Source organism: Budorcas taxicolor, chromosome 3 (assembly GCF_023091745.1).
Source record: "Budorcas taxicolor isolate Tak-1 chromosome 3, Takin1.1, whole genome shotgun sequence".
Classification (NCBI taxonomy): Eukaryota; Metazoa; Chordata; class Mammalia; order Artiodactyla; family Bovidae; genus Budorcas; species Budorcas taxicolor.
The window spans coordinates 15,493,182-15,505,295 of NC_068912.1; the positions used below are offsets into that span (position 1 = coordinate 15,493,182).

At 40.7% G+C, this 12,114-nt stretch overlaps 1 protein-coding gene across 4 annotated transcripts in view; it reads right to left on the minus strand.

Moving 5' to 3' along the window:
- Positions 1–12,114, minus strand: part of DAP3 (death associated protein 3) — a 39,593-nt gene that overhangs the window by 6,864 nt on the left and 20,615 nt on the right. For 3 of the 4 annotated variants that reach the window (XM_052636746.1, XM_052636748.1, XM_052636749.1), the window contains exons 2-9: positions 11,004–11,055; positions 6,510–6,632; positions 5,104–5,205; positions 2,904–3,012; positions 2,677–2,769; positions 1,472–1,602; positions 707–787; positions 460–618 (exon numbers count right to left, since the gene is read on the minus strand). In XM_052636746.1, the coding sequence (XP_052492706.1) occupies positions 460–618; positions 707–787; positions 1,472–1,602; positions 2,677–2,769; positions 2,904–3,012; positions 5,104–5,205; positions 6,510–6,632; positions 11,004–11,055 (850 nt within the window). Of the gene's footprint in view, positions 1–459; positions 619–706; positions 788–1,471; positions 1,603–2,676; positions 2,770–2,903; positions 3,013–5,103; positions 5,206–6,509; positions 6,633–10,362; positions 10,387–11,003; positions 11,056–12,114 lie in introns of all 4 variants that reach the window. The other variant, XM_052636747.1, reaches the window with a different exon arrangement.

Below are 12,114 nucleotides of genomic sequence, written 5' to 3' on the forward strand. Positions count from 1 at the left end.
ATTGGGGAACTAAGATCTCACAAGTACTTTGGCTGCGTGGCCAGAAAACAACAAACTACAGAGCCATGTACCTGGAGGTACAACTCTGGGATAAGCTACGTGGCCACTGGTCCTCAAACTGCCATGCTTCTGGAGATTAAAACCAGTGGGAAAAATAACCACTGCCCTAAACCACTGATTTCCTTGATGCTTCTGATCGTCTCTGCTTAGAATAGGGAACATCATTTTGAAAAGAGAATAGAAAAAATTGTGAAAAGGAAACACAGCTTTTGCTGTCATGCTCTTGGTGTTCAGTGGATAACAGTATCAGTCCTTCTGATACTATTTTCACTATACGTCTTATTTCTTATATTCCAAAAGCAAGAAAATATACTGCCTGGTTTAAAAGGCTATGTCCCAACCTACACAGATGATTCCTGAAATCAGGGAAACCAAAATAGAGAAACTTAGTTTTCCTACCGGGCTTTTATCTTCTCTTTTCAGTGTGGTCCTTCCCCAGAGAGCATTGACTCCATCCACCGCCACCAGGAGGCGAAAAATACCCAGAGAACTTTGCCTCTTCAGCTCTTTAAGCACAATCCCAACTGCATCTGTGGCATTCCTCACTCGCATTATGCCCTGTAGGGGAAGAGAGACAGTGGACTGCAGTTCTACAAGGGGCTGTCTCTGGTTATGACAGAGTACAAGTTCCGTCTTTTTTTAATACCTGTTCAACTACTTCTGCCAGAGGACTGCCTTTCTCAGTGCTTTCTCGCTTATTCCAGACATACTTGTCTTGAACTTTTATCTAAAAATAAAACAAAGACCAAAAAAGGCCACTTAGCCTGAGAATGAACCCATCCCTAGCTAGGAAGGTAGGGTAGGAGGTTAAGGTTATTAGCAGTCAGCTTTAATCTATTTTTCAAGCCGAGTAAGAGACCTCAGCAGAAAGTGAATGCTTTGTAGCCCATTTTTGCCTGGAGCATAAAGAAACACAAGAAAAAACATAAGGGATTCTGATTAAAAAGGCCCAGGATGAAGCCTTGCTATCTGAATTTTTAACAAGCTCCTAGGTGATTCTGACTTATATCCAGAGTTGAAAACCTCTAGCCTAGAGACTGTGAACAAGAATCACTTGAAAATAATTTTACAAATCTGTTTCTGGTTCCTAAAAGATCCAATCTGGAAAAAATTACGTCGTTGAAATGTTCGTTAGAGGATTTTAGGCTGTCACCTTGGAAAAGTCAATGAATCTGTCTGGACTTCCTGTTGCTCCACACCAGATGCAGACAGCTTACTGCTGCCTCTGTTTCCCAGGCATAAATGAGTTTTAGGGTATGAACTCACTATGAATAAATGTATGAAAGAAATAAAAAATGGTATAGTTATCCCAACTACAATATTAGTTCTCCATAGTCTACTGGTACTTAGGGCACAAAGAAGATAAAATCTTAAGGACCGTCCAGCACCAAACTTCTGGGAGTCTAGTCACCTGACTCAAGAAACGCTCATTTGCAGTTTTGAAATTCTTCAGCCAGACTGAAGCTTCTAAAGGTTGATCAAAGCGTTGTTTGTTGTAGGTGGACTGCAGAAGATCCCGGCAGTTTTTCACCCAAAGATGAGCTAATCAAAAGGCAAAAGAAAACAAACTAGGTAGGAACTGACTGTATTCAACTCAAAATACTCCATGCCCCTTTCTGTTATGGGAGATGACTTTAGATTCCCATATATATTTCTTAAAGCCTCCCTGCTTCAGAGGTTTATTTTTTGGTCTAGTCCATCATAAATATTATCACTGTACACAATACACAAACAAATGGATTAAAGGTCACCTTTCGCTTTCACTTTTCACTTTCATGCATTGGAGAAGGAAATGGCAACCCACTCCAGTTCTTGCGTGGAGAATCCCAGGGACAGGGGAGCCTGGTGGGCTGCCGTCTATGGGGCCGCACAGAGTCGCACACGACTGAAGCGACTTAGCAGTAGCAGTAGCTTCTTCGCAGTTTTAGTTAGAATATGTCGATGCAAACAACACTGAGCAAAACAAGGAGAGACAGGGACTTCCCTGATGGTCCAGTGGTTAAGAATCCACCTGCCAATGCAGGGGACATGGGTTTAACCCCTGGTCTGGCAAGATTCCACGTGCCGCAGAGCAACTGACCTCATCCTCTGTAACTACTGAGTCCGCACACTGCAACAAGAGAGGCCACTGCAATGAGAAGCCCATGTACTGTAACGAAAACTAGCCTCTGCTCGCTGCAACTAGAGAAAGCCCACAGATAGCGACGAAGGCCTAGGGCAATCAAAAATAAGTAAAATCATGTACTAAAGAAACAAAACAAGGAGGGATATGTATGAAGTGTGAGAGTTTAATTTTAAACTTCATGCCGACAACCCAGAATGTTGGCAAGCAGTGCCATGGCAAAGGCTCTGTGGGTCTCACGGTTGTTAGCTGATGGCACAGTCTGTGGTGAACGCAGAGGTGGGAGTTCATGCTCATGGGCGTGAGGCAACCACCAGAGGACTGCGCCTCCCAGAGGACTGCGGGGCCAAAATACTTCATTCCTGTTGTCAAAAGGCTCCCGAACTAGCTCGCACCAATCTGCCTCTGGAGCAGAGCCCTGCCAGAAGACTGAGGTCACAGTGCCACCACAGTAACAGAACAACCCCAACAGAGTGAGGGAAGGAAGTTCTTACCATCTGGAATATGCAGTATCAGCCAGTCTTGTTTTGCACAGAAATGAATAACATGGCAAAGACTGAGGGTTTTTCCTGTTCCCTTCTCGCCATCTAAAGCACTTGCTGTTAAAGAAAACACTACCAAAAGGGACACTTCCACTGTCAAGAAATAAAGCATTTCTTTTTCCCACATTTGAGGGAGGAAAGCACTGGCTCAGACAGCCCAGGCAAGCAGGAAAGGATACAGAGAACATATCGTACGGCTGGGTGAGCAAAATTGGTGTTTTTCAGGTAATGCAGAAGCTCGAGGGCTGGTTTCCTTACCATCAGGCAAGCTTCATTGAATGTCTTCACCTAACAAGACGGGAAAAGAGGGAGGAATGGGTGGGGCTGGGACTTCTAGCCAGTTCTGGTAATATACAACGAGCCTAATACAGCAACCACAGAATCAAACTGCCTACTGTTTATTTATTCAGTTAAAGGATGTTGGTATTGAATTTGAAAGTTTAACCATGTAATTTAGCTAAAAATTAAAACACATCATCCCACACCAAGCACATAACAGTCAGCTTTTGATTATTTCTGTAAATGAAGATTAGTTAATTGAAATCTACAAATAATTCTGATGTCTCATAACATAATTATGCATACTACTTAAGGTTGAAACAAATATTACAAGTGTGTAAAATGCTGAACAAGGTATTTGATACATGCTAATCATCAAATTAGCTGATGGCATAAAGCCTGTTTATTCTTTAAAATTTATTTTTGGCTAGTTCTTACTGTAACCACCTACACTTTTCTCTGAACTATATATGTACCAGCTCAAGAGCAGGTGTGACCAGTTGCCTCAGCTATGAGGCCATACTTGACAATACCAGCATATGGATATATCAGAGAACTAACACAAAAAATTAATTCCTTTTTTAAAAAAATTAATCTCCTTTTAGCCACCAGGAATAGTTTGGTAGAAAAATTTGGGAAGCAGTGATATGTGTGAAAATGGTTTGCAAATAAAGTATTTAATAATGTGTATTGAGTTGACTCATTGGAAAAGACTCTGATACTGGGAGGGATTGGGGGCAGGAGGAAAAGGGGAAGACAGAGGATGAGATGGCTGGATGGCATCACCGACTTGATAGACGTGAGTCTGAGTGAACTCCGGGAGCTGGTGATGGACAGGGAGGCCTGGCGTGCTGCGATTCATTGGGTCGCAAAGAGTCGGACACGACTGAGCGACTGAACTGAACTGAACTGATTGATAAAGGTAAATATCTAAAAAATACTACTCACAAGTATGTTAGATAAGGGTTAAAATAATGTTATTATTATTATTTTTTAATCCTAACCAAACAACTGGATTGGAAGAGGACTTTGACAGGTAAGTTCAAACTTACCTTAACAGAAAGGGAAAACTTCAAAAACATGATACAGATATTAAAACAGAAATGCTGTTATTAGGCAATATGACAGTACTAAACACACAGACAGTAGTCAGGGGTTGGCTTTTTACGTAAATGGAAGCCATGGAAAGAACGAGTAATTCCCTCCAAAGCACCGGTGGGTAAGCCAGTCTGAGAGCAACCTGGGATAAAGTTAGACCCTCAGAACCACGTTAGAGATTGCACTACGAATGTCCTGGAACAGTTTAAAGTAATGATTTCTTCTAATTGTGTCCTATTTCCAAACAACAAAATTTTCGATTAGCGTCTATGTTGAGAGTTAGCTCCTTTACTGGCGTCTCATCTGATTTCTTGAAATAAGCACACTGAAGAAACGACATCCTCTGGCTTCTAAGCTAAATGTCACCCGCACAGCCAAGTTTGATATTTCAGTAAGAAGGAATAATTTCTGAGACTGAAAATAATTGAGCAGGAATTAGCCAAAGAACCAGTTTTGCCAATAAACCCTGCTTCCAGTTAACTGAATTCTTTCACTGGCTATTAAGGCAACCCAAGATCACATTCTTTGGGTTGATGTTATGACTACAAAACTGTATTTTCTGAAAACCCATGAGACTGCAGAACAATGAGTGATGCATCTAATCCATATGTTGTTTCTGACTCATGAATATGTTTTTGTTTTTCTACACATATTAACTATTTTCAGGATATTTTGCTAAAGCCAATATTAAATTAATTTTTAACAATTTTTGAAGGCTGAAGTTTCTAGAAATCTGTTGGGTAACACAAGAAAAAAGAGTGGGGTATTATTTATTTACTTAAGAATATTTTGCCTGGCTTCAAAAAGGATTTAAATTGGTTAACTTCAGATTTGCTTAAAGTAATAATAGTAACAGCATTATTCACAAAAGAATCAATACCTGAATTTACCTTTTTGAAGATTCAAATTAAATCTTTTAGTTTTCTACTCACTTAATTCTACACCTCTGCTATCAACACCTTGTGTTACAGGTTCCCTCCAAAGCCCTCCCGTTTTGAGCACCTGCATCACGAAGCGAGGAGGCAGGCCGTGGGGGAACACAGTCTTCAGTTCTTGGATGGATATGTTGTAGTGCTGACCCACATGCTGCTCCCCATGCTTGGCCTAGGAAATAAAAATGCAAACAAGTATAATGGAGAGTGACAAAGCCTTTGAGAAAGCATCAAGGGCTTTCTAGATGCTACTGAGGAAACAGTTCTCAGAGCTGGAAAAGATAGTCTGTTCTTTCTTATCTTAGACAAAAATGTTCACTGTTGTCCCCAGATCCACAGTGCATATATTGAACATAAAGCTTGTATTGGCCTGAATGATGCAGCCAGTTGCTCAGCAACATAAACCCTAGATGTGGAGGCAGCAGAGACAATTCTCGCCATCTGGATTCTTCTGTGCTGTGTATAGAGACGCTCCAATCACGTGACAAGATCATCTGCATGCCACTGTTGCCATGGAAACCCCAGAGGAACTGGCAGATAAAGGGACTACAATTACAGGGGAAAGCTGAAAGACACTTCAATGACTTCATTCACTTACCCTGTTTCATTTTGTGCTTGTGAAAGTAGACGAACGCTGGAGACATAAATACAACACACCCTGCTGAGATGGTGTCTTGGGGTAATGAGTTATTTTTTTCCATTCCACATGTGCAGCATATGTTAAGATGGGGCAACTCAGAGGGCAAGAGTAGGGACAAAAAGGGAGAGAGAAACTACTGGTTCCCTTCACATTTAGGCACAGATCACACAACTAATTTCATTTATAAGAGGCAACAATAATACTGAGGAATGAGAAATAAGTGTTTAGCCTAATGGGACCTGAAGTAGAAAATGCAACCAGATTGGTTACTGCCCTGGTATGTGATCCTGGGCCTGTAAGTCGATTTCTTAGGATTCTCCAAACCAGGGTTGGTAGACTATGACGGGCTATCCATTTTCATAAACAAAGTTCTACTGGAGCACAGCCATTTGTTTATGGCAGAGCTAAGCAGCTGTAACAGAGATCACTTTGGCTCGTATGTCTAAAATATTTGTTATCTGGTCCCTGAAGGAAAAGTTTGCTAACCCATCATACAGTAAGATCAATAATAACTACTATATTTAAATTCTAAGATACTGAGTATTTAAGTGTTTACTAGGTACCCACTCTATATATAACAAAACTGATAGCATGAAGTGAGTTCAACGGCAGGCATTAAATCAGAACAGATACAGACTGATCTGCCTGAGTTATGTTACTAGAGTATCAGATAGGGTTGGGGAAGATGAAGGTTCCAGAATGCTGTCTCAGGTACATTGTCTGACTGTATGTAAATCTGCTTCCCTTCCTTTGGTTTCAGTTTTCCTGATATATAAAACAATAGCAAACAAATTATAAGCCCTGAAAAAAAATCCATATACACATTAGCAACTCACCGGATCGTTCTCAAGAGTGCGGGAAATAGCTCTGGGACTCTCAGTTGGAACCTGGTTATCCAAGTGAGCAACAAGGCACTGGGGTGCCTGGGTCCCTGAGTGCAAAAAACGTCCAGGGTCCAACTATAAAAGAAACCATTTTAGTTTTAAATTATTAGCCTTTTTGTGCTTGCTACAACACTGAGGTTTAAAGCCAGATGTGCAACAGGGGAAAATATTACTAACATGCATTTTAGTTTTATGTAAAACAGAACCTTGTTATTATTTATAATTCTCTAAGTCCAATCATATTATTCATACTCTGAATCTGTTCCAGCTGGTGTTGCTTTGTCTGGGCGCTGTCCCACATGGAAACAATTCCATTAGAGACTGTTCAGGAGTGTAGCTCAGCCATTAACAACTAGACTCAGGAAGCTTCTTTTAATGCTCTTGCCCAAAGTGATGAATGGTGGCCAGTACTGTACAATTCCCAGCTGTCTAGTAATCCTAGTCACCTCAGTTATTAGGGGATTAGTGCCATGTTCCTATTTGTCAGGTATAATTACACTTCCTGCAACAATGTGCTGGCTAGCTCTGCCCTGAAATGAAGAATCTTTCATTAAGGACGAGTAATGAGGGAGTGTGTAAAGCATCCAGCTAAGTGAAAATAAACTGCTCTAAACAGGTGAACTGCACATGGAAACCTCAAAACTGGGGGAAGGCTGGGGAAGAGGATGCGATTTCAGGAGATAAATCGAAGAAAAAGCTAACTGGAGAACTCCTAAGCTGAGTTAGGATAACAGGCCTTGTTTATAAGTAAAGAGATGCCAGTTACAAGAGAAAGATTAGAGTATGAATCCAGCGGAGTCAGGAGGACAGGGGTGTGAGAGATGGTTATAGTAAGGGAGTTGCTTGCTAGGTCAACAGGCAATATGAAAGCTGCCTGTATTTATATTCAGTCTCACTAAGCAGCTGCATGAGTGTAGAAAATGTATATTATTTTTATGCTACCTTTTGTAACACTTTTATCCATTTATAAGACCTTTAACTCCGTAACAGCTTTTTAACTAGTATCTTTGAATCTTTCACAGTCCTAAAGATTTGTCCTCCCAAACAGGCTTTACCTTAAGCTAATCAAAAAGTTGGGATGATTCTTTATTTATGTTAAAATAAGTCTCAAAGGCCTTAACATGATAATTAAGGCAACTGCTCTAAGTTCAACCTACCTTTCTAGTCTCACCCCTTTATAAAGTCTATACTCTAGCCAGCCAACTACGCTAAAACATGTTATTCACTTTTATGCCTTTACAATTCTGCTCATTCTACTTCAACTTCCCTCTCTCCTTATGTAAATCTTTCTCATCCTTGAAGACTCATCTCAAATGTCACATCCTTTGTGAAGACTTGCCAGACACCTCCAGGCAGAGGCAATTACCGTTCCCTCTCTATTGATGGCACTGTGTACTGCATGCATTTTTACTCTGCCTGGAACGACATTCATGGTTTTCATCAACTGAGTACCTAAAAATGCTAGGCAACACGTATACACATTATTTTTGAGCCAAGAATCCTAGAAGATAGGTAGAGTATTACACTATTTTATTATGAGGGAAGTTTTTATTATGGTTCAGGGAAGTTAGATAATTTTGTCATTGAGTTGGTAGGTATTGAAACCAGAATCCAAATCCAAGTCTGTCTGACTCCAAAATCTTTATCTTTATCATGCTATCTTACATGTAAGTTTGTCTCCCATTTTAGGCCACACACACCTGGAAGAGAAGGGATCACGTATTGTACATCTTTGTATCTACTTCTCCGAGCACCTAATGCACCACAAATGCTTCATGCTCACGCCCTGGAATAAAAATCTTTCTCAGAGACGTGATGGGCGAGTACATGAAGCATCAAGCTACGTGAGAGTAAACTGCACTGCACTGCAACCTGGTGAACTGCACACAGAAACTGCCGAACCAGAATCCGCATACATGAGCTGGCCAAAAGGTTCATTCAGGTTTTTCCATAACATCTTACGGAAATTTTTTGGCCAACCACATATAAAGTAATAGGGAAAGGAATACAGTTGCTGCAGCTTTGAGGATGCAGAGACAGCAATGTTTATCACATATCTAAATATGTTAATCTCCCAGCCTCCTTCGCAGATAGATTGGGGCCACATTATTAGTTCTGCTAATAAGCTCTAAATGGAAATAACTTCGGTCACTTCTAGCCAGGCAGCTAAGAATGGGTAAAAATTCCCTTTTTCTTCTGCTGCGGCAAACTTAAATGTGAGATCAGTTCTGTTCAGTTGCTCAGTCATGTCCGACTGCAATCTCATTAACGTAGCCTGCCAGGCTCTGGAATTCTCCAGGCAAGCATATTGGAGTGGGTTGCCATTTCCTACTCCAGGGGATCTTCCCGACCCAGGGACTGAACCCAGGTCTCCCACATTGAGAACAGATTCTTTACCACCTGAGCCACGAGGGAAGCCCCCATATCGGCTTATAAACCAATTTTTATTTTTTGGCTGCAGCACAGAACATGTGGAATCTTAGTTCCCCGACCAGGGATTGAACCTGTGCCTCCTGCAGTGGAAGTTCGGAGCCCTAACCACTGGACAGCCAGGGAATTCCCTGCCTGTTAATCATTTCGGAAATACAGCAATAGCAGAACAAAGCACAGACACAAAACACAAAAAATACACAAAAACCAATATCATGTGCTGAGTTAAGCCAATGAGAATTCAAGGCCTGTTACCTCAACACAGCATCTGAACAATGCACCTTACTACTGATAAAATTTTTTCAGTTCTACTTTGTGACCCCATGGACTGTATCCTACCAGGCTCCTCTGTCCATGGGATTTTCCAGGCAATAGTCCTGGAGTGGATTGCCATTTCCTTCTCCAGGGGATCTTCCAAAACCAGGTCTGGTCTTCCCAAACCAGGAACCCTGGTCTCCCGCATTGTAGACAGACGCGTTACCGTCTCAGCCAGCAGGGACGTCCCTACTGCAGAGAAAGCACGTCTCCAAATAAAGTAGCATTCAAATGGGAGATTATACTCAAAGACCACTAGGTGGTGCCATTTCTACAAGAAACCTATGACATTTTAGTCAAGTGTTTTTTGCAGCAAAATTAAAAGCTAACAAAATGGACCCCTTCCTTCTTAGTGTGACACATGGCATCGCCCAGCTAGTCTCTCGTTTCCAGGGCAGACAATCATATGTACAGCCGCCTCCGCACTGCTCCAGAATGAAAACCATGCAGTTCTTGAAAGAGCACCATTCATGAACCCATAAAGGTCCCTCTAACCCCGTCTACAGAAAGCATACTATTTTCTCACTGACATTCCTCTGCAGGTTGGACTCAAGACTTTCTTGTCTGCTATTAGGAAGAAGAAAGTGTAGCCTTTTAATATAATTAGTTGGGCCAGAGTCCATCCATTTGTTGATATTTCCTTTCATTTTCATTTTGTTTTATAAAAATGGGTTATTTTATGCACACAGGTTTGTCATGAATCTCGGGGGAAAAGATGACCCCCATGAGAGGAAGGACTCCTTTCTAAGGAAATCTAATCTGCAATTAAATGGTCAGATGGGAGTGACTAAGGCCTTCTGCTCAGTGCTCCTCCTTCAGGATTTAGCTCTTTAGGATTTCCTCTGGACCCTACTAATCCAGTGAGATGCCTTCACCATACTAGGACAGAATCATTTAATCATGATTCTGCTACTGGATTTTGAGGTCTGAAAGGAAAACATGGGCCATAAAATGCAATACAGCAGAGTGGTTAAGGTCATAGCCTTTTAAGTCAGACAGACTCACTACCTAGTCTGGGCTCAACAACTTCACACCATGTTACCTCAGGCAAGTTACTTACCTTTCTAATCCTCAATTTCTGCATCTGTGAAACAAAGATATTGTCTACCTTATGGGTTGATCATGAAGATTAGGAGAAACAAAGCACTTAGTACAGTGTCTGGCACATAATGAATGCCCAACAAACAGAAACCGTTATTAGTGAGATGAGTCATCTTAGAATCCCCAGCATCTGCCTTATGGAATGTGCTGAAAAATTATTTGCTGAAAAATTATTTGCTGATTAGATGAGAGAATGAAGTAAAGTAACAGAATTGTCTTTCTTACATATGACTGTTAATCAACTATCAGAAATTAGCAACTTTTTTTTCAGTACTTCATTACGGGATGAGAACTCAACTAGAGAATAATACAAGTGAATAAAGATAACTTTGCTTAAGCTTATTTATCTACTAAAATATGTTAATTCTCCTATGACAGGGTAAAATTCCAAGGACAACTATTCTACTAAGACCTGTTACTGGATTTTTAGGGCAGTTAGGAGTGATGTATATGGCAGACAAAAGGAATTGTGAATGCTTTTTTTTGAGTGGTCAGTCAGCTCAAGTTCACCAGAGCATTTTATTCTGGATACAATCAATTTAGAGAGGAAATCCACCTAAAGACAGTTTCCACAAAGCACTTAGGTCAGTTAGGACTCACCTTATGGACCCTGGAGACAAGCCTTGTCATTCCTTTCAGCATTATCCCTGTGCTTAAAAAAAAAAAGTGAAAAGGTAAGCCACAACTGGGAAAAAGGTATCTGCACACTGGGTTAGTATCTAGGCTAAAGAATGCCTAGACATGGATTTAAAAATGAACAGAGGACATGAACAGACATTTCACAGAAAAGGGAATACAAATGGCTAGTAAATCCATGAAAAGAGTTTCACCCTGATGACAAATCAGGGAAATAGAAATTAAAACAATGACAAAGAGATTTCCACAATCATCATATGAGAAAAACAAAAAAGACAACATCAAATGCAAGAGCACTGGGAACATTGGGAACTTTCCTATACTGTCAATGGGGTTATAAATACAAATATCTTAGAAAACAAATTTGAAATTATCTGTAAAGCTGAGAATGTACATGACTAAGGCCCAGGTATTCTACTCTGTATTTATTTTAGAAAAACACATATACAGGTACACTGAAAAATATGTATTACAATGTTTATAGTAGTAGAATATGAATAATCAAAAACTGTAAAAAAGCACAAATGTCCACTGATACAACAGAGTATATAAACAGAGATACCATCATACAATGGAATACCATACAAAAATAAACTGCAGTTACATGTATGGCATAGATGGACCTCAAAACTAATACTGAGGGTGAACTGTAACATATAACATGATATAATTCATATGAAGCTCAAAAACATAAATCCTATTTGGGGAATACACATATATGTAGTAAAACTGAAAGAGAAAGAGCATGATAAACACATATTTAGAATAGTATTTACTCTTAGGGAAGAGTTAAAGGGACAAGATTGGGGAAGGGCACAGAGATCTAACCAGTCCATCCTAAAGGAGACCAGTCCTGGGTGTTCATTGGAAGGACTGATGCTGAAACTCCAGTACTTTGGCCAACTCATGCGAAGAGTTGACTCATTGGAAAAGACCCTGATGCTGGGAGGGATTGGGGGCAGGAGGAGAAGGGGACGACAGAGGATGAGATGGTTGGATGGCATCACCGACTCGATGGACATGGGTTTGGGTGGACTCCGGGAGTTGGTGATGGACAAGGAGGCCTGGTGTGCTG